Source organism: Sorex araneus, chromosome 1 (genome assembly GCF_027595985.1).
Source record: "Sorex araneus isolate mSorAra2 chromosome 1, mSorAra2.pri, whole genome shotgun sequence".
Classification (NCBI taxonomy): domain Eukaryota; kingdom Metazoa; phylum Chordata; class Mammalia; order Eulipotyphla; family Soricidae; genus Sorex; species Sorex araneus.
This window is the reverse complement of record NC_073302.1, coordinates 448,474,808-448,497,404: the sequence shown is the minus strand read 5'-3', so window position 1 is coordinate 448,497,404 and position 22,597 is coordinate 448,474,808. Positions and strand designations below refer to the sequence as shown.

General features: G+C 40.6%; 1 protein-coding gene across 1 annotated transcript; it reads right to left on the bottom strand.

Annotated features, from left to right (window-relative positions):
- Positions 1–8,804: 8,804 nt before the first annotated feature.
- Positions 8,805–14,467, bottom strand: LOC129403299 (GTPase IMAP family member 7-like). Its single transcript, XM_055130001.1, has 2 exons — positions 14,369–14,467; positions 8,805–9,689 (listed from the first exon to the last, which is right to left on the bottom strand). Exon 2 carries the CDS (start codon positions 9,651–9,653, stop codon positions 8,805–8,807), a length of 849 nt encoding a protein of 282 aa, XP_054985976.1. The 5' UTR covers positions 9,654–9,689; positions 14,369–14,467.
- Positions 14,468–22,597: the final 8,130 nt, after the last annotated feature.

Here is a 22,597-nt window from a genome sequence, read left to right as displayed (position 1 = left end):
TATGAAATGTACTCAATATATATATAGAATAATGGGACTATCATTAGCTACTTAAATGGGGGGTGGGGTGGGAGGGGGGTGTATTGGGGTTCTTGGTGGTGGAACGGGTGCACTGGTGAAGGGATGGTGGTTTAATCAGTATTTGACTGTGACTTGAACCTGAAAGCTTTGTATTTTTTTCTTGTTTTCACGGTGGTTCAATAAAATATTTCTTTAAAAAAAATGGTATGTCAGATATTAGAAGGGAGGACATTGGGGATGACATATCCATCCTGCAGAATTTGGTATGTTTCCAGGTGGACGTGTCTGTCTAGTAGAAGTAGTGAATAATCCTCTCCATTGACCTTCTGGAAGATGTGATAGTTCCATCAGAGTGTCAGAGGGCAGTCATCTTGGTCTTGGAGTTGGCGAAGGACAGGCAATTTTGGGGAATGATTTTCCCGGCTTTTGCCACATCAGCCAACACTGCTGCTCTTCTCTGTTTGAGGTCTTCCTTTATCACTTCTCTGCACAGCTTTGCAAGCTCGGACATTAGCTTGTGGTTGCCTGAGGTTTGTGCCAAAGCACGTTGGTGAATGAGCTCGAGAGTTTCTGAAGACAGGCATCTGCTTGTGGCTTTACCACTCTCGGCATTCTTCACACAGTCATGGAGGTGCTGAAGCAGTCGATCATATTCAATGTCAATGTTGTCAATGACGACGGCATCTTCCCACGTTGCCGCAATAATGCCAAAGAGCTCCCAGCTGGTGGTTATTCTGGGAGTTGCCTTCTTAAACCTAAACTTTCCAGACCTTTCGCCCCGCACTGTAAAGTAGAATTTTGCATGATGGAGATGGTGGTTCGCTCCCATTTGGAATTTTGGGACAGCAGTGACATCAGTTGGGCAAAACCTTCTATTGACTATGATGTGGTCAATTTCATTGTCAAACTGTCCACCAGGAGACTCGCCTGTCCAACGTTTAGATTAGGTCTTCTGGGTGGTTTTGTTCCCCATGAATTCAGACAGTTTCTCACCCTGTTTATTTAATTCTAGGCCATGAGACCCAATGTGGAGTTCTTCGGGCGACTTTCTCGGCACTACCTTGGCATTAAAATCACCAACAATGATCTTGTTGAAGGTGTGGTCTTCTTCATAGAACTCCTCCAGTTCCATGTAGAACTTTTCAATTTCTTTTTCATCGTAGTTGGATATTGCTGCGTAGATGACGAAGATAGAAACTGCCAGCAGTGAGCCACTTCTATTCAAGAGTAATTGTCCGATTCAGGTTGTTAGGCATTCAAATGAATCTATGCTCATGGCCAAGTTCGTGTTGACAAGGACACCAATGCCACCGACACATTTGTTATCGCATGTTCTGAGGAACAGTTCTTCTCCAGTGTCGAAAACGGCATGATGTGATTGATTTCTTCTTGTTTCTATCAGACCAATGATGTCGTACTTGATCTTCTGTGCTTGTACCATCAGGTCCTCGATGGACGCTTCTGATGCCAGTGTATGTGCGTTGAAAGTACAGACAGTCATTTTAGTCTTTCTTCGTTTTGACAGTCTAGTTCATCCCTGAGATTTTTATTAGCCTCCCCTTGCTCATCCTTCTTAACGCTGCCGTATAGGGGGCTCTTCGTTGTCAGGCAAATGAGGCAAATGAGACCTCCACTACCCAGCCACCACCATGCTCCAGGCCACTTTATGGACACTCGGGCTGAACCGCATGCATGAGTGAAGCCCCACAGAACCAGGTAAAGCAGAACCCTGTGACCTTGGACTCCTGGCTGAAGGAGACCCAGAAACAAGATCCTCTGTCTGCTTCCTCCAATCTCTGGTGCTCCGCCACAGGGAAAGACACTTAGTACCCATTTTCCATAAATGTATCACCATATTTGTTGGGCTTCAGATATGGCATGAACCATGGAATCATCTGTAAGGGCAACTGGAGGCCACCCTAAAAGCCTCCATCCCTCTCGGAGAGCCCGGCAAGCTACCGATGGTACCCCGACTGCATGGCAGAGCCTGGCAAGATACCCGTGGCGTATTAGGTATGCCTAAAACAGTAACAACAATGGACCCCCCCCCCGAATAGCTAAAGCAAATCTTGGGGGAAAAGGGATGGGAGGCATTACCTTCCCCAACATCAAACTGTACTACATAGCACTATTAATTAAACCAGCATAGTATTGAACAAAGACAGATCTGCTGACCAATGGATTTGGCCAGTGGATTAGGTTGAATATCTCTACACATTCCTTCAAACATACAGTCATCTACTTTTTGATAAGGGAGCTACAAATATAAAGTGGAGCAAGAAAAGCCTCTTTTTAAAGTGGTACTGGCAAAACTGAACAGCTATATGCTAAGAGAAAATGGTCTCAGACCCGTACTCAATACCATGCATAAAGCACTGTAGCACTGTAGCAATGTCACCCCATCGTTCATCAATTTGCTTGAGTAGGGACCAGTAACATCTCCATTTTGAGACTAGTTATTACTGTTTTTGACATATCGAATACAACACGGGTAGCTTTCCAGGCTCTCTCGTGCGTGCTGGATACTCTTGGTAGCTTGCCAGGCTCTCTGAGAGGGACGAAGGAATTGGACCCAGGATGGCCGCATGTAAGGCAAACGCTCTACCCGCTGTGCTATCGTTCTAACCCCACCATGCATTAAAGTCAGATAAAAATGTCTTAACGACCTAAACATCATTCCAGAATCTATAAGCAAATCCTCCACGATATTGAAGCTAAAGGTATCTTCAAAGTTCACATGCCACTGACCAAGCAAGGGGAAGCAGAGATAAACAAATGAGACAATCTTAACCTAAGAAACTTCTGCACCTCAAAAGAAACAGTGACCAGAATACAAAGACAGTCTACAGAATGGGAAAGAATATTCACCCAATTCACCTTCTGATAATGGGTTAATATCAAGGATTTATAAGGACTGGTTGAACTCTATCAAAAGGAGACATCAAATTCCGTCAGAAAATGGGGTGATAAAATGAACAGAAACTCATGTGATATTATTCTATACTCCACAAGAGTGCAGTCCCTCTATGTCTGTCCCTCACTTTCTGACTCATTTCACTTAGCATGATAATCTCCATGTTTATCCACTTATAAGAAAATCTCATGACTTCATCTGTCCTAATAGTATTCCAGTGTGTAGATATACCCAAGTGTCTTTAACCCGTCATCTGTTTTTGGGCACTCAGGTTGTACAGTGCTGCAATGAATATATTGGTACAAATGTCATTCCTATTGTGCTTTTCTGCATCCTCGGGATATATTCCCAGAAGTGGTATTGCGGGGTCATATGGAAGCTCAACTTCTAGTTTTTGAGGGACTGTCCATATTTTTTCCAGAAAGGCTGGACCAGTCGGCATTCCCACCAACAGTGAAGGAACATCCCTTTTTCCCCACATCCACATCAGCACTTGTGTTGCTTTTGTTCTTTTGAATGTGTGCCAGCTTCTGTGGTGTGAGATGAAATCGCATTGTTGTTTTGATTTGCATCTTCCTGATGACAAGGACAGTATACATACAAGGGCCAGGGGGATTACCCCATAGCTGTAAGACTGCTTCTTGAGCGGACTGGAGAAGGCTTGTGGAATAGAGAAGAGATCACTATGAAAATGATGGCTGGAGGTACCAGTTGGGATGGTAGATGCATGCCAAAAGTAGATAACGGACCAAAGATGATGACCTCTGAGTGTCTGTGTTGTAAGTTATAATGCCCAAAAGTAGAGAGAGCATATGGGGAATATTGTCTGCCATAGAGGCAGGGGGATGGTGAGAAAGGGAGGGTATATCGGGGATATTGATGGTGGGTAATGTTCACTGGTGGAGGGATGGGTGTTTGATCATTGTGAGATTATAACCCAAACATGAAAGCTTGTAACTATCTCATGGTGATTCAATAATATTTTAAAAAATGAACAGAATCTTTCTCAAGGAAGAAATCTGAATGGTCAAAAGGCACGTGAAAAAATGCTCCTCGTCACTATTCAGGGATACGCAGATCAAAACAACAATGATATATCATCTCACACCACAGAGACTAGCACACATCTAAAAGAACAAACGCAACTGGTGTTGGCGTGGATGTGGGGGAAAGGGACACTCCTTTATTGTTGGTGGGAATTCTGACTGTTCTAATCTTATTTGAAAGCAGTATGGACGTTTCTCAAAAAAGAAAAACCTAAAAATTGAGATCCTATTTGACACAGCAATACCACTCCTGGGAATATATATTGGAGATGAAATAAAATACAATAGAAATAACAGCTGCACTTGTATGTTTATTGCAGCACTATTTACAATTGTCAGAATCTTGAAAAAAACCCGAGTGTCTGAGAACATATGACTGTTTAAAAAACTTTGAAGAATCTGCACAATGGAATACTATGCAGCTGTTAGAAAAGATGAAATCTGGAAATTTGCATTTAAGTGGATCAACATAGAGAATATAATTCTCAGTGAAATAAATGAGTCAGAGAGAGAGTGGGGGGGGACAGACATAGAATGACTGCACTCATATGTGGCATATATAGTGACATCATAGGAGACTAACACCTAAAGATAGTAGAGATAAGGGCCAGGAGGAACTCTCCATGGCTTGGAAGCTGACCACACATGCTGGGGCAAAAGGCAGCTGGGATAGAGAAGGACAACCAAGTAAATGAAGGCTGGAGGGCTAATTCAGGATGTGAGATGCATGCTGAAAGTTGACCATGGACCAAACATGATGACTGCTTAGGACCTGTATTACAACCCAGAACACCCAGAGAGAGAGAGGGAGAGAGAGAGAGAGAGAGAGAGAGAGAGAGAGAGAGAGAGAGAGAGAGAGAGAGAAAGAGAGAGAGAGAGAGAGAGAGAGAATACTTTCCACAGATGTGGGGGCGCGGATGGGTGCATGGGGAGGTGGGAATGATGCTGGGAAATGGGTGATGGAGGATGGGTATTGGTGAAGGGATGGGTACTCGATCATTTTATGACTGACATGAAACACACGCACACAAAAGAGTACGATTTTTTTGTCTACATAGAATTTTAGAACTTTATTTCAGTCACCATGATAATACTATTTGTGAGAGGATTTCATGCAGACATTCCAACACCATGTGCTCCACCAACATCCTCTTCCACCATTATCTCAGGGTATGCCCCTGCCCCCGCCCTATCCTTCCTCAAATTTCCTCTTCTCCGGCATGCTTGGTAAGCTCAATTCCATTGACCATCTCTCAGGTTCTTTTGAATTTGGCCATTTGTCATTCATTATTTACCCCATATCTGTCCCTCTCCTTCTGTATAGAATTTGTGTGTGTAACTTTTATACAGATCTTCATACATCAAAGGAGGCATATTGCATCATTAGTAACCTTATCTTCTCTATTATTTACTGGATTGCATCCTTCTGTTCGTTTTGGGGTAACACAGCTGTGCTCAGGGCATACTACACTGATGGATCACTCCTGGTGATGATTGGGGGACCAAATGGAGTGCAAGGTACCTTACCCCGTGTTCTATCTATCCAACCAATGGATTTTATTTTTCAGAATGGCCTTCTGACATGTGTTTTGCTCGAAGTAGTGTAGTTTAGATTTCCCACTAACCTGCAGGCACAGATGACTCACTCCAGAAATCTACCAGAATGTGCGATATGGGAGGTTCCCTTCACAAGGCAACTTTAATAATTAGTATAGTTATTTTAAATAAGGCTATTGATCATAGTACGACGTATTTATTGATAAACTTGGCAGCATGTGAATGGCGGCATTGTGGAGTTGGCTGAGAGCTTATCCCTGGCTCTGTGCTGGGGTCACTCCTGGCAGTGAGTGGGGGGCTATATGCTGTGTCAGGGCTCAGAGTCCAACCCTGTGCAAGGCAAGAGCCTTAATCCCTGTACTATCTCTCCAGCCCCAGTCTGACATTTTGGATGAAGCCAAACTCTGTTCCTCCATAAAATATCATACTTTTATGTTTTTAGCAATCACAGAAGAATGAAGAATCTTTTAAACATATTTCCTTAATTAAAGTAATGCTAGATAATGATTTTATTTTTTATTTTCTCTTTTTTCGTTTGGAATTTTTTTGGACAACAGCTACATCTGTCAGGCAAAACCTTCGATGGAATATGATGTCGTCAGTTTCAATGTGGAAATGTCCACCAGGAGACTCCCATGTCCAGCGTTTAGATTTGGCCTTCTGGAACTGTGAGTTACCATGGATGGTCTTGATCACCATGATGAACTCAGACAGTCTCTCACATTGATCGTTCCATTCTAGGCCATGGGTCCCAATGTGGAGTTCATCGGGCAACCTTCTTGGTCGATCTTGTAGAAGGTATTGTCTTTTTTATATAACTTCTCCATTTCTATGTAGAACTTCTCAATTTCTTCTTCATGTAGTTGGATGTTGGTGCATAGACGACGAAGATAGAAACTGCAGGCAGTGAGCCACATCTATTCAAGCGTGATCGTCCAATTCGGGTTGTTAGGCCTTCAAATGAATCGATGCTCATGGGCAAGTTCGTGTTGACAAGGACACCAACGCCACCGACGCCTGTGTTGTCGCATGTTCCGAGAATAGTTCCTCTCCAGTGTCAAAAATGGCATGATGATATCGATGTCTTCTTGTTTCAGTCAGACCAATGGTGTCGTACTTGATCTGAGCTTGCACCATCAGGTCCTCAATGGATGCTTCTGATGCCATCGTACATGCGTTCAAAGTTCAGTCATTTTAGTCTTCCTTCGTTTGGGCAGTCTAGTTTTTCCCTGAGATTTTTTTCAGCCTCTCCTTGCTCATCTGTCTTAACGCTGCTGTATTGGGGGCTCTTTTGGTGTTAGGTGAATGAAGTTCATTGTTGTTACTGTAGTTGGCATATTGAATACACGACGGGTAGCTTGCCAGGCTCTGTTGTGCGGGCAGGGTACTCTCAGTAGCTTGCCAGGCTCTCCGAGAGGGATGGAGCCGTTTAAGGTGGTTTCCAGTTGCCCTTAGAGGTGTTCACATGGTTCACACCATATTTGAACCTCATCAAATATGGTGCAGAAATTTGGGTATTAAGTGTCTTATGGTGTGTCCGGAGAGCGGCCAGGAGCGTGGCGGTGGCTGGGTAGTGGAGGTAGTGGGGGTCGGCCGGTGAGGTATTTATCTTGGGTAGGGATGGGTGTCTGGGTTTGGTCCCCTCTTTTTCAGGCAATATTGTTTTCAAAAACTATTCAGATCAGTTTCACTTAAAAGAAAACACTACTACCAGCAACCCTTCTCTCCCCCATTACTAGATTTAAAATTATTTCTTACAACAAATACTATGTGTGTTATCATAGTCACAGTCACAGTCACAGTCAGTCACAGTCATTCCATTGCTCATCGATTTGCTCAAGTGGGCACCAGTAACGTTTCTTTGTGAGAATTATTGTTACTGTTTTTGACATATTGAATATACCAGGGATAGCTTGCCAGGCTCTGCCATGCGGGCGTGATACTCTCGGTAACTTGTTGGGCTCTCCGAGAGGGGTGGAGGATTCAAACACGGGTCAGCCATGTGCAAAGCGAACACCCTACCACTGTGCTATATGATTATTATTCCAACTGTCATATCATATTCAAATAATATAAGTGCATGTTTCTGTGAATAATACACACATGTGTACATGCGTATAATTTCACATATACTGGTTTATTTAACCATGTGAAATCCACTGTAACTAATGGACAAAGGAGTGAGTTACCTTATAATTGCATTATTTGTGTGAATGATAGTATTGAGTAACACAGAAGGAGGAAAATTTCATTAACTATAACAATGTATCACCAAACATTTGTGTAAAGACTTTGGCAGAGAAAGATCAAGAGAGAGAGAGAGAGGTTTAGACTCCTGCCAGTCACTGTGCAGCCCTGATGCTAAAGAGAAAGCATTCATTGTCATGGGAAGGTAAGATTCAGAGCCTCCATGAGTTGCAGTGAATTAAGCTTCTCTATTTCGCTCACTGATCCCCCACATTCTATGCACGTGCCTTGCATAGACTGTTCATTGCATTGGGTATTGACATACATTACTTCTAATAACTTGTATGTGGGGGGGGGCACATCTGGCAATACTCAGGGGTTACTCCTGGCTGAGCACTCAGGATCACTCCTGACCATGCTCAGGGGACCAGATGGTAAGTCACTTACCACTAAACTTACCACTAAATCTCTCTGGTCCAGTCTCTTCATTTTTGAAGGTTTGTCCCAAGGATTTATGGGACCCATGTGTGCTAACTTTGTAACTCTGTTGACTCGAAACCCCTTTGCTACCCATGGACCTTGCCAGGACCTTTCGGACTGACTCCCTGGTTAAGTGACAGGAAAGTGTGCTCTGACCTGAGCAGTGTAGAAGAAATCAATCTCGTTCTTGACCATGTGACTGTAACTATGACGTATTCCCGTGTCTCGTCAGAATGGGGCAGTGTTTTGTGTTAGTACAGATTGGTGGGAATCTTGTGTACTATTGTTGACACACTGGAATGGAGTTTGGAGGTATAAAATTGATCATAGTCTTAGTCATTTGATGCGGGAAAAAATATACTTAGTTGCATCTTTTTCAGTTTGGTTAGCCATGTAAGCTCCTCAGTGACTAATGAGAGCAAGATGAGTTTTCATGCATATGGATTAACTTAGAAAATGATTATGTCCACAACTTAGGAGTTAAATTTTCACAGTATACAACAATGTGTCAGTAACTATGCTTATTCCACCACAGACACCCTCCCACTGTCATCAAAGGGACCTTGTGTTGGAGGTACAGTGAAAATTTATTTTAATTGTTAAAAAAAGGATTTGAAAAGCCTTGTCACCTTCGGCTTTTCAGCTTCTTCTCTTACATTTCTTATTCGGGCAGCATGTCGCTCTTTTAGCAAATGTATTTTTTGCTCTTTTTCTTCCTGTGACTTATTGACATAGTCTTCTTCTACTAGAGAAATTTCCCTTTCCAACTGACTATCAAAAATTTTGATCAAGGCCTCAGCCTTGTTCAGCCTTTCCTCTATCTTGTCATATATGTTATCAGTGAAGTGACCTTGGCTAAGGATCATTTTCTCTACAAGCTGCATCAGCTCCTGCACCTGAGCTTCCTTCTCAGCCTTCGCTGCTCTGTTGCTGAAGGCACAGCAGCGGCTGCCACACTCTTTGATCATGCTTCTTAGGCTCACGCTGTTCTGTGCTATGAAGTCAGGTAGGCTTGTGTCCCCCAAGTCTTCTTTGCGAGTGAACAGGATGATCATGTGCCTGGTGACCGACTCCCCAAAGAGAGCCTTGACCATGGCAAAGACTTGCTGCTCTTCCTCAGTGTAGCGGCCGAGCTGCAGCACGAGGATGAAGGCGTGAGGGCCCGGGGAGGAGAAGAGGACGCACTTGCTGATCTCCCTGCAGATGGTGTCCATCTTCTCCGTGGTGTGAAAGAACCCCGGGGTGTCCACGACGAGGATGTTCCTCCCCTTCCACTCCCGGAACGCTTTCTGGCATTTTGGGGTTACAGAGGCGCCAGACATTTTTGAAACAAATTTGTCTTCCCCGAGAATGGTGTTGGCGGTGGCGCTTTTACCACTTGCTGTTTTCCCTACGAGGACAATCCTCACGGCGCAGGATTGAGGGTCGTCCAACAGAGGGTCGCCCATGGTCCACGGCAGGGTTGCACCCACAGGGCACCTGGCCTGCAGGAAGGGGGGAGAGAGGAAAGAGTGATGTTGTGCGAGGAAACTACTCTCACGCCCTCTTTTCTTAGTTACTTTCTTTCCTAAAATTTTCCCTGTGATTGTCTCTAGTGTACATTGGTCCCAGTAAAGGCAGAATATTGACACTGTTGAATATAAGTTAGCGGCGGCCCTGCGAGAAACTGCCCCCAAGTCGGCGGCCTGCGGCTTGGGCTCTTCAGGACCCCCACCCCCACTTTGCCGCTGCTGCCAGTCAACCTCAGCGCCGCCCTAATTCACACGGTCCCGCCCAGATTGTGGGGGCGTGTCCTTACGTCAGGAGGCGTGGCCTCAAAGGGGCGTGGCCTCCCCGAACCAGCCGCCTATGGCTCCAGCCCAATTAAGTCAAATTTTAAAGGTTCATTTTCCTACATTCTAACAAAAAAACAGAGAAAAGAACAAAAATTGGGGATAAAATAAGATACTATCAACAAAGAATTGGGAAAGAGGAGCAGTATGCCTTACATATGTAAAAGAATGTTAGTGTCCACTCACAATAGAGGAAAAAAATCACACTACAATTAAAAAATAGCACTGTATCACTATTGTCCCATTGTTCATCGATTTGCTCAAGCGGGCACCAGTAACGTCTCCATTGTGAAACTTGTTACTGTTTTTGGCATATCAAATACACCAAGGTAGCTTGCCAGGCTCTGCCGTGTGGGTGGGATAATCCAGTAGCTTGCCGGGCTCTCTGAGAGGTACAGAAGAATCGAACCCCGGTCCTATGGCGTGAAAGGCAAACACCCTACCTGCTGTGCTATTTACAATATGCAACTATTTCTTACTTTCTTCTTACTTTCAAGCTTTCCATATCACTAAAACTGATTGCAAGTGGTTTATAAAGGTTTAAGGGAGCAGACCCTCCTCTACATGGAAGGGCTTTCAAGAATAAGCCAAAACCCATGTAGGAGAATTTAGCAATTTCTCTCTAAAATCCATATGCATTATCTCTTTGATAATCGATCCATTTTAGAATTTATCAAACCTAAATTGACAAAATACACAGAAGTTTGTACAAGGCTATTTGAGTTTTTATAACAACAAAAGACACAAAATTAATAGTCGACAAATAGGGACTGTTATGTAAAATAGGATTTGTTGTGATTTACACAAATTGAAATACAAAAAAACATAAAAAGTAATGAGAAGTATTTCTATATAGCTATGAAGAGATTTCCAGGAGAAATTTTCACTAGAGAAAAAAAGTGAAGAGAATAAAAGAACATATAGTTTTATTATTGTTTCACTGTAATAAATTATATAAAATCTTTGTAAATATATTGTTTCTTATTTTTAGATTATTGATAAACATTGTCAGGAATTGAAATACAAAACTAAATTTCTTCCATAATACATAGATTCAAAGACTTGATCTTAAAACTGTCTTAACTTATACAACTTATGCAAAACTGTCTAAAACATACAATCTTAAAAATTGTTTAAACAATAATACAAGAGTAAATTAAATTCAAATAAAAATAAAAGTAAATTAAACAAGCACAGTTAGTTGGTCCAAGTATCTGAAAGATGCAGTACTTTTATCGTCTATCACTAAGAATTGCACTAAGACAAAATTCTGCAAAGATTCTTTTTTTTTTTTTTTTTTTTTTTTTTTGCTTTTTGGGTCACACCCAGCGATGCTCAGGGGTTACTCCTGGCTTTGCACTCAGGAACTACTCCTGGCGGTGCTTGGGGGACCATATGGGATGCCGGGGATCGAACCCAGGTCAGCCGCGTGCAAGGCAAACGCCCTACCCGCTGTGCTATCGCTCCAGCCCCTGCAAAGATTCTTAAATATCTTTTACCAAATGATTTTTAGCTGTGTGCTTTTTTATGTGACTTTGAATTCCAATAAAATAGACATAAAAATAATATAATCCATGTAGTCCTGAGAACTCTTAATTCATAGATTGTCATCTTAAAATGCAATTCCCCAATTTTCTCCAAATGGGTAGGGAAATTAAGGATCTTCAAAGAAAGAACTGATTATAAGTCAAGAGCATAACACTTGAGTTTAACCTAGATCATGTTAATCACAATACAAAGCAAAGATGCTATGAGAATAAACCCATAAGGGTGTTAAATAAAAGAATTCAAGAAATGATGTGAAAAGCCTCTATTTGGGAAAAGATGAGGACATTTGGGCACCTTGAAGAATTACAATTGTCAAATGCCCTAAGAGTAATTCTTAGAAATACAATCTTCTTATATGGAGACAAATAGTTCTTGTAAAGTTTGCATGGGAAATATCCTATCATTCTGACTATTCAAAATAGAGGTAATTATAGATTTTAAAAAATATCACCATAGCTCATACAAATATTGAGAGGGATTATTCCATTTAATAAATGGAAAGGAATGATGAGGTTAGGGTTTTATAGTTTAAGATTTTAATTAACAAATAGGTTACTCTCCAGCAATTTTAATATTAAAATTATATTAATTTTTTAATATTGCTAACATCAAAGAGAGGGTGGAGAAATAGCACAGCGGCTAGGGTGTTTGTCTTGCATGCGGCTTACCAGGGTTTGATTCCTCCATCCGTTTCAGAGAGCCTGGCAAGCTACCGAGAGTATACCGCCCACATGGCCGAGGCTGAAAAGCTACCCGTGGTGTATTTGACATGCCAAAAACAGTAACAACAAGTTTCACAAGGAAGACGTTACTGATGCCCACTTGAACAAATGGATGAACAACAGGAGGACAGTGCTAAAGTGCTACAACATCAAAGCGCGGGCACCAGTATTGTCTCCATTCGTCCCAGCCCTGAGATTTTAGCAGCCTCTCCTTACTCATCTTTCCCAATACTACAGTATTGGAGGCCAAATCGATGAACAACCAGATGACAGTGATACAGTGACACAGTGAACATCAAAGAAACAAGCAAACACGTTGTTCTTCTCATGGAATTCACAACAGTACCTATGCAGGACCCCTACACAAAACTATCAAACTTCAATATCTCCTCAGACATTCACACAAAGCCCAGGTACTGGAAAGCATGTTCGATAATTTGAGCACAAAATCAATAAAATGCACACTATCCAAATCTGTTGAACTAAATGCTAATTTATTTTTAAAATATCACAGAATAAACAAGAGTCAAACTCTTCAGAATAAGTTAAATATAAGAATTACAGAGTTTTACATCTTCCAATGTTTTCAGCTTTGCCTTAATTTTTTTTTTTTCTTTTTGGGTCACACCCGGCGATGCACAGGGGTTACTCCTGGTTCTACACTCAGGAATTACTCCTGGCGGTGCTCAGGGGACCATATGGGATGCTGGGATTCGAACCCGGGTTGGCCGCGTGCAAGGCAAACGCCCTACCCGCTGTGCTATCACTCCAGCCCCTGCCTTAATTTTTTTAAGTGAGATGATCAGGGAAAGCCAAATGTTCCTAATAATATATTTTTAAAAGAGAGTTGTGCCTTGAAATAAAATAATAATTATAATTTTTAAGATGGGATTACAGTTCCTCCTGTTACTCGTTTTTATTTCTGAGTTAGGTTTAACAATTTTACAGCATCAAAAATAACACTTCTTAAATATACATGTGTGCAATGTATACTGAATGTCTTGGTAAACAACTCATTTGCTTCTCCAATAAAAACTAGTTTATAGAGGGCTAATTAAAGTTTTCAAATTGTTTAAAATAGCGAGTATGGCATTTTAAAATGCTGATAAATTTGCCCATGTTCACTGGGCTAGTAAGTGTTGGACAGGGTAGTATCTATTTCATAATCTGTCCACTCTATCATACTCACTCTGTCGACTGACTTAGTTTTCTACTGGATCTATGCTTCTAAATTTATTTGATGTCAAATCAAAGATAGATTGGAGAAAATTGGCAGGGGAAGTCTATATAGTCTTTCCAAGAGAATGAAGAGGTAGTGATGCTGGAGTTAGGGAACGCAGTGAGGAGGGATTCCAAAGTGTGCTTTCTTTAGAATAGGACTCCAAATCCTGACACTGTGGGTTCTATTCTCAGTGACATAGATGCTCTCTTTTAAATATTGAAAACTCAACTAACAGAGTTTTGTATTTCATCTACCACTAATGACATACTCATGTTGACACAGAAAGTTCTGTGGAATTCTAACTTAATTTTAGTACTAATTTCTGAGTGTTTTCTAAACTGTCCTCCAGCTCTAAGACCTTCCTGAGGATACAAATTTCATACAAAGGGGAAATGATGACTTGTTAGAGAGAAATGTCTGTCTACCTTAGCAGTGTCAGTATCTATCTTAAGATCGCCTGAATTAAATTCCATTAATTAGTGAAGGTTTGTTCAGCTCGATATACGCTGTGTGGAGGTGCCAACCGCCACTTGTTCCCTCCCTTCTCCTGCACCAAAGCCATCTGGTGCTCAGTTCACCATGAGCAATGGATATCATACTCAATGATATGTTCTTCTCGCTCCCCGGAAACATCACAATTATTCATAATCCTCTTTGCTGTGCTGTGAAATGGACCTCGTTTCTTCTCAGAACAAATTCCATCCGACTGTGGAGACTTCCTGGGTTCTATTCTGCTTCCTAGTTAACTCCTCAGTTCTACCCCCCACCACACACACACACACACACACACACACACACACACACACACCCCTCTATGGCTCTGGATCAGTCAGGCTTACCTTTTTAGTGAGTTGATGAATCCTCAAACTTTCTTCCAACAAGCTCTTTGAGCAGATGCACTGGCTGTAACTCTGAGGAAAAGTTCTTCACATGCTCCGAGAACTCTGACACAGAAAGCTCAGATAGGGTGGAGCTAATAAAGGAACTGTTTGCTTTTAAAGAAACATCACCTCATAATTGCTGTTTCTGTTTTTTCTAATTGAAACCTTTTTCTCCATGTACCTCCAATGGCATCAACATTTCCAAGATACACTTGCTTTGGAGAGAAAAATTAAATCAAATTTTGGAACTTCAAGAAGAGGTAAAAACCACAGAGTCATAAGTACACAATGTAAAATTCATTAGGAAAAGTATTTGTTTCAAGACATCAACATTTTCACTGTAATATCTGGTGTTTCCTTGAATTTCTGTGGTGTTTGTTGTGTTGCCCCCTCTTCGATTTCTGATTCAGTTCATTAGGCTCTCTCTTTCTCTCTTCCTCTCCCTCTCTCTGTCTCTCTTTCTCTTTCTCTTTGTGAGACTTGCTAGTGATTTATTGATTTTAGTTTTTTTCCCTAAGAATCAGTTCTTGCTTTCACTAATCTTTTAGATCAGTTTTCATGGGTTTCACTTTCTGCTCTAAGTTTTTTAATTTCCCATATGACTATTTATTTGGTATGGGGGAGCTGATCTCTCTGTCTATTACATATTCCATCTTTTCCTTCCTTCATTTTCATTGCAATAGCATAACATAGTTTTCTGCATTTTAATCATTGAAATAGTTATTTTACTTTTTAATTTTATTTTTATAAAGTTGTTCATAATAATTTATTACATTTAATATTCCAACACCAATCCCACCACCATTACACCTTCCTATCACTATATTTTGAAAGTTTCAACCCCGAACCACAAAACCCTGTCCCCAAAGCAGAACCTAAACAATTTGTTTAGTATTGCTTGTTATAAATAATCCTTTAAAAATGATCCAAAAGTTTCCTTAGAGGAAAGTGTGTGAAGATTGTTGTATTTCACTCTGAAGCCATTAAGCCCTTGTATACTAGATTACTAACATGTTATTAAAGGTTGAGCCTTGTGTGCTTTTAGATATATTTTTCTCCCTAGATTGGTTGCCCTCTACTTTACACCACACCAAATATGGTGTACTACTCCTGGTAAATCAGTGGTGTAGGTTATGAAATATTAATCCAGGAATTCTAAAATTTTTAATATGGTAATACACATGAAGTTAATTAAATTTTTTTAATGTATGGTGACTGTAGGGTCTGGAGGCCTCTCTGCAGCATCTCATTCTGTTGCTCTCTACCAAGAGCTCTATTTGCGAGTCTCTGGATCATGGCCATTAATGTGCTTATTTGGCACCAGAGATAGTTTATGGGCATGACTGCTAGGCTATGGGAAACACAAAGAGATGGGGGTCTATTCCAAGTTTTATTATTTCTTCCTCCTGCCTGACTGATTTAGGCTCCTTTTATTTTTTATTTTCAAGTTCCTTGAAATTTGTAGTTAGGTTCTTTATGTGGGCTCTTTCTTCCTGAGTTATGTTGAAATCAAATAACTAAGCACAAAGGCAATAGAAATGAAGAGCAGGAAAGCTGCTCCTTATAATCAATTTACAACTGGCAGGGTAGACGAATAGGTGATGGTATTGGTCAGGGAAGGGATCACTATGACAAAGATGGAGGGAAGTGGAAGTAGTCATCTAGACCCAACTAAGTGCTGAAGGAAGGTAAAATGATGTGATAATACTCTATCAAAAACAGTATTATGAACCACAGTACCTAAAAGGGGTGAAAAGAAGAGCAAGGAACTACCTCTGGTGCCATCTGGAGGTCATGATTGAGAGATTCATAAATAAACCTCAAAAGAGATCAACAAATGACATATTTGTTTTTTTAGACACCCACACATGACTGAGTGAGATGGGGCACTCTGAGGGGGATAGCTCAACCCAATGTCTGCCCAAACAGTGCCCTGAGAGCCAATTGTTCCCACACTCCAAAACTGCACCATGCCCCTGGCCAGAATCCAATGCCTCAGGAGCAAGCCTCCCCCAGAAATTAACCTGCTGAAAAATTCAAGGGTGCAGGTTTTATAACTGAAATCTCCAGTCTTTCAGTGGAGTCTGGATGGGGTACCTCTCCCCATCTGTCTTTACTTTTGATAGCCTCAAAACTCACGCATACACCCCAAAGTCACCACCCAGTTAAAAATTGATTTCTAGCCCTGTCACCCAGTTAAAAATTCCAGACTTCTTGGAGTGTGAAGCCATATTTGATGCCAAAATCTACAACACTGATAAACCAATAGTAGCACACCAGGTGGGATGGGATGTAACGTAGACGGTAACCAACCCTTGATTAACAAAATATAAACACAAAAGGCTTGTGTTTATATATTTATAATATTGTTTATATTATTAAGATGTAACAATATCGTAATAATCTCTTATACAAGGACTTAATGGCCTTAATTTATGTGATAGCACAGAGGGTAGGGCATTTGCCTTGCATGCGGTCAACCCGGGTTCGATTCCTCTGTCCCTCTTGGAGAGCCTGGCAAGCTACTGAGAGTATCTCGGCTCCACAACAGAGCCTGGCAAGTTACCTGTGGTGTATTCGATATGCCAAAAACAGTAACAACAAGTCTCACAATGGAGACGTGACTGGTGCCCGCTTGAGCAAATTGATGAGCAGTGGGATTACAGTGATACAGTGATTCAGTGATTATTAAGATGTAAGAATATTGCCTGTGTACTTAGTAATTATTAAGATGTAAGAACATCTTAATAACCTCTTATACAAGGACTTAGTGGCCTAATGTTGAGATACAACAATTTTCCCTAACTTTCTTCTAAGGAAACATCTTTCGGTCATTCTGTTAGCCAATTATTGACAACATGCAATATAAAACAAGTTAAAGAGGGCCTGCTATAGGGAAGACTTATGGGTGGTTGGGAAAATTGGAGACAGTGATAGAAAGAAGGTGTACTGATAGTGGGATTTGTGTTCAAATATTGATTGCCTATAACAAATTACAACTTTGTAAATACAGTGTTTATATGACATTAATGGAGAAATTTACATATGCAGTTTTTAATCTATTACATATCAACTCCAAAATATACTAATACAGAATTGTTTTAAATGTTTTATTCATGACAGGTGAGACTCTCTGTACCTGCCAGGTTCTCTGAGAGGGAAAACTAGGCTATAAAATGTCGCTCGGCCGGGTGCGTTGTTTTATAGTCTCTGGATCTTGGCCATTGATGGGATTACATAGCACAAGGGCAGTTTGTGGGTGTGGCTGCCAAGCTACTGGAAAATGGGGGGTCTGGGTGGAGGAGGCCGAGTCCCGATCCGAGCAGACTTGGAGATCTCAGCCTTGTGTCCCACACACCTGGGTTCCTCTGCTGTTTCCTTCATGCAGTCTCTTGCCTCCATGTCTGGCTGTCTTCACTGGGGAACCTCGGAGCAGGGCAGGTTGAGTTTCCCTCCCCACCCTGACCAGAGCTCTAACAGTCGAAGACCTCCAGAACCCAGCCACAGCCATGCTCAGGGCCACTCTCCACACGTTAAGGAATGATAGAGTTAAATATTCAAATCACATGGTCAACAACACTGAAATTGTGAGACCCATAATACCCATCTAAGTACTTTCTTTACCATGAATGCTGTTTCGTATGACATTATTATCGATGTGCCATTTTCTTTTCTGCTTACCACTAGCTTGTATGTTTGTTTTCCATTCTTTCAGTCTGACACTATTTATATCTTCTGATTTTAGACGTGTTTCCTGTAAGCAGCAAATGTATGGATTTTGTTTTCTGATCCTTTCTGCCATTCTGTGTCTATGGATGGGAGAGTTCAGAGAAACCATTGACATAAAGGGCTGTACTATCATTTTATTCTGGACGGTTGCATAAGCTTCTACAATTAGGTGTTTGACTTACATAATGGTATTTCAGTAATTCGTTCAGAGTCCGTTTACTTATGGAAAATGTTGTTGGCTTTTGTCTGAGAATGTTTTTATTCTTACATCCCACCTAAAGGAGAGCTTTGGAGGGTAGTGCACTTTCAGCTGAAAATTTTTTAGGTGAATAATTTGAATGTCATTTCACTCTTTTCTTTCCTGTACCATTTCATATGAGAGGTCTGTTTGTGATTTTCATGTTGTTTTTCTTACATTTAAGTTTTCAGTTCTCTCTAGAAGCTTTAAGAAGTCTGTCTTTCTCTTTGGGTTTTACCATTTTTATTACTGTATCATTGTCCTGTCTGGGTTTTGGCTCTTTGAATCTCCACATCAGCCTCCCTCCAGAGAGTAGATAAGTTCTCAGCTCTGGTCTCTCCCATCACTTGTTCTTTCCTTTTCCGATTTCTTCAGTTTGGGTATTTCTATAATTTAGAGATTGTTCCTCTTGCTGTCATCCATTAAATACCTTAGATTCTCTTTCATTCTAGTGCTTTTCTTTTCTTTGTCATCAATGCTGTCTTGTTTTTGTCTTCAAGCATGCCTGTATGCTTTTCTACCTGTGCAACTCTGCTATTATGGCCTGTTACTTGTTAACAAGTACATAGTTATTTATATAATAATAATTGTATATATAATAGCGGTGGACACTATTAATTATAGGACCAGTAGATCAAGTATAACTATTATTAATATATACAAACCAAATATAGGATCAATCAACAAAGTTCATAAGGTATAATGAAACATATGACTGACTCACAGTAACAGGGGGGACTTCAACATTGTACTTTCACCACTGGAGAGACCAGCTAACTAGAATGCTAGTAAAGGCATAAGAGTACTAAATAAAGAACTGTCAGAGCTGAGACTACTGGGTATATACAAGACCTTACATCTTCAAAAAGCCAAATACACATTCTTCTCTAGTGCACATGGAATATTCTCCATGATAGATCACATACTAGGACATAAGATGAACCTACATAAATTCCCAAACATAAAAATCATACTAAGTATTCTATAAGACTACAATGGTATGGAGATAGAAATTAATCAAAAATTGAAAACATGAAGAAACTCTAACACCTAGAAATTGACTACACACTACTAAATTACAGTTGAATCAAAGAGAAATCAATAAAGAGATTTTAAAAATTACTTGAGACTAATGATAATAAATACACAAGTTATCAAAATATATGGACACAGCAAAAGCCATACTTGGAGGAAAACTCATAGCAATACAGGCCTACATTAGGGAAGAATAAAAAGATAAAATCAACAACTTAAATGCAAACCTCAAGCATCTGGAGGACCAAAAACAATGAATTCAAAGACTATCGGAAGGAAGGAAAAAATGAAAACCAGAGCAGAAATCAAAGATATAGAAATAAGAATTCCTATTTCTATATTAATATTAATTACTAGACTTGAAAGATATCTCTCAAGATGGCGGAGTGGCACTGGTGTGTGTGTGGACCGGCTGGGGCCAGAGGCGTCATGTAGGAGAGGAAATCTGGGAACACTGGTGGAGAGAAGTTGACACTGGTGATGGGATTGGTTATGAATCATAGTTTGTGAAAAAAAAAACAACTATGAATAACTTTTTAATCCATGGTGCATTTTAAAATTGAATCACCATGAGATATACAGTTGCCAAGTTGTTTGTTATTAGGTTGCAGTTCCAACACCCGTCCTTTCACCAGTGTACATTTCCCAAAACCAGTGTTTACATTTTACTCTCACACCACAACAACCCAAACTGCCTCTATGACAGGCACTTCTCCCTCTCTATGTCTCTTTCTGTCTGTCACTCTCTGTTTCTCTCTGTCTCTCTGTCTCTATATATCTCCTTTTGGCATATGGTTTGCACTACAGGTACTGAAAGGTTCTCATCTTTGTCACTATAACTGGTTTCAGAACTCAGTTCTTGCCAAGAGTGGTCATTTCCAACTATCTTTATTGTTGTGTTCCCTTCTCTATCCTAACTGCCCTCTTCCACTACCCTTGTGGGCAACTTCTAACCAAGACCATTTCTATAGGCCCCTATTTCTATTGACCTTTGTGTGGTTAGGGACCTACAATTATGTCTCTGTATTTTTACAGTAAGTTATGAAGAGGTGAAGAAATGTGCTCTTAGCAGGATGAGCACCCAAATACTTGTGCAGAGTGCTGCTCCTGAATTTGATACAAGGTCCCAATGTCATGCTGCCTGTCCTTTTAGTTTACAGGTTCCATTTACTCTTACTTTTTGATTAGGGTTGTATTGTTTCTTACACTTACTGGTTGCTTTTGTGCTTTTGTGTTTGAGGGAGGGTATGCTGATTGGAGTAGGGGCTAATTGGCTATTGGCCTAATGTGGTTGGGGTGGCCAGGCTGCTCTGGTTAGAGTTCCAAATAAGAGGTTAATTAGTGCATCTTACAGGATACAGTGAGGGGAGATTAACTGGCCACTCAGAAAACCATGCCCGTCTGTCTTCTACCTGTAAATTTCCAATTGTCAGCGCCTTGTAATTTCCACCATTAGTTTGAAACTGCCACCAGCATTGGGCCCTCGTGGTGCTTTACGAAACTAAACTAAAATTATGAAAAGAAAAATTTTTTTAAGCTTTCATAGTATAGAAAAAAGAGATAAACAGAAAGTACTTGGTTTCTTACACTTAGGACAGAAAAAACATTAAAAAAAAAACTATACCTTTGAATGTCTGACTGAATAGTCATTTGACAATTTCCCAGATTCTCCAAGAATCTACAGGTTAATCCTCAGAATTAGAAGTTGCTTAACACTGTTAAAGTCTAGCATATCTGCAAAAACCCAAGAAAGTCTAACTGGTTAATTAAAATTTTTCTTTTTCAAGAAGTCATATTATGATCATCAAGACAAATATGAAGAGTAATAACAATTATATGTGATTGTTTATGAGATCATGAGAACAAGTCTATTAAAATATTGTGAAATATGAAAATTCATAAAAGATTTTACAGAGTGTTCATTCTGTGTGGTCCTGGCTAGAATATTGTTAATATTTTATGACTGTAGACTCAGACATATATTGCACATAATCAGTAGTGCAGAATATATAACCCAAAGGTTATATTTTATGATTCTTGAACACTGACCCTAGATTTTCAAATGCTCTTTGATGCAATAAAAATATCTCATAAGTGAACAAAAGGGAATTCCCTTCCATAGTGGCAGGGTGGGGTGGGGGGAGATGGGACTGGGGAGGGGGGAGGGATGTTGGGTTTACTGGTGGTGGAGAATGGGCACTGGTGAAGAGATGGGTTATCGAACTTTGTATGGGGGAAACATGAGCACAAAGATGTATGGATCTGTAACTGTACCCTCACGATGACTCTTTAATTAAAAATAAACTAATAAAAAAATATCTCATAAGTTCCTCAAATCGGTGAACCACGGGAGGACAGTGTTACTACAGTGCTGCTATGTTTATTGCAACACTATTCACAATAGCCAGAATCTAAAAAAAAAAAAAAAAAAACCCTTTCCCAAGAACAGATGACTAAAGAAAACTTGGTACATCTACACAGGGCATACTATGCAGCTGTTAAAAAAGATGAAGTCGTGAAATTTGCATATAAGTGGATCAACATGGAGAGTATCATGCTAAGTGAAATGAGCCACAGACAGGGGTCAGACATAAAATTCCTGCCCTCATTTGCGCAATATAAAGGAACATACTGGGAGACTAACATCCAGGGATAGCAGAGATAAGGGCCAGGATTTTCTTTCACAGCTGAGATAGAGAAAGGACCACCAAGTAAATGTTGATTGGTGGGCTCGCCTGTCATGGATGGGGGATGTGTGCTGAAAGTAGACTGTGGACCGAACGTGACAGCCACTTAGTACCCATATTTCGAACCATACACCCATAAGGAGAGAGAGAGTAAAAGTGAATGTGCCTGCCACAGATGCGGGGGGATGGGGGCTGCAGGGGTGGCAGGAGGGATACTGGGATCATTGGTAGTGAAGGATGAGCAGTGGTGGAGGGATGGGTACTTGATCATTGTATGACTGAAACATAATCATGAAAGCTTGTAAATTTGTAACTGTATCTCACAGTGATTCATTAAAAAAATTTAATAAATGAATAAAGATGAATAAAAAGAAAGACATTTAGGCACAGATATGCAGGAAACAGCTTGTATCACTTCACTTGTAGTCCCATTGATCTTCGATTTGCTCGAGAGGGCACCAGTAACATCTCTATTTGTCCCTGTCGTGAGCTAGTGCA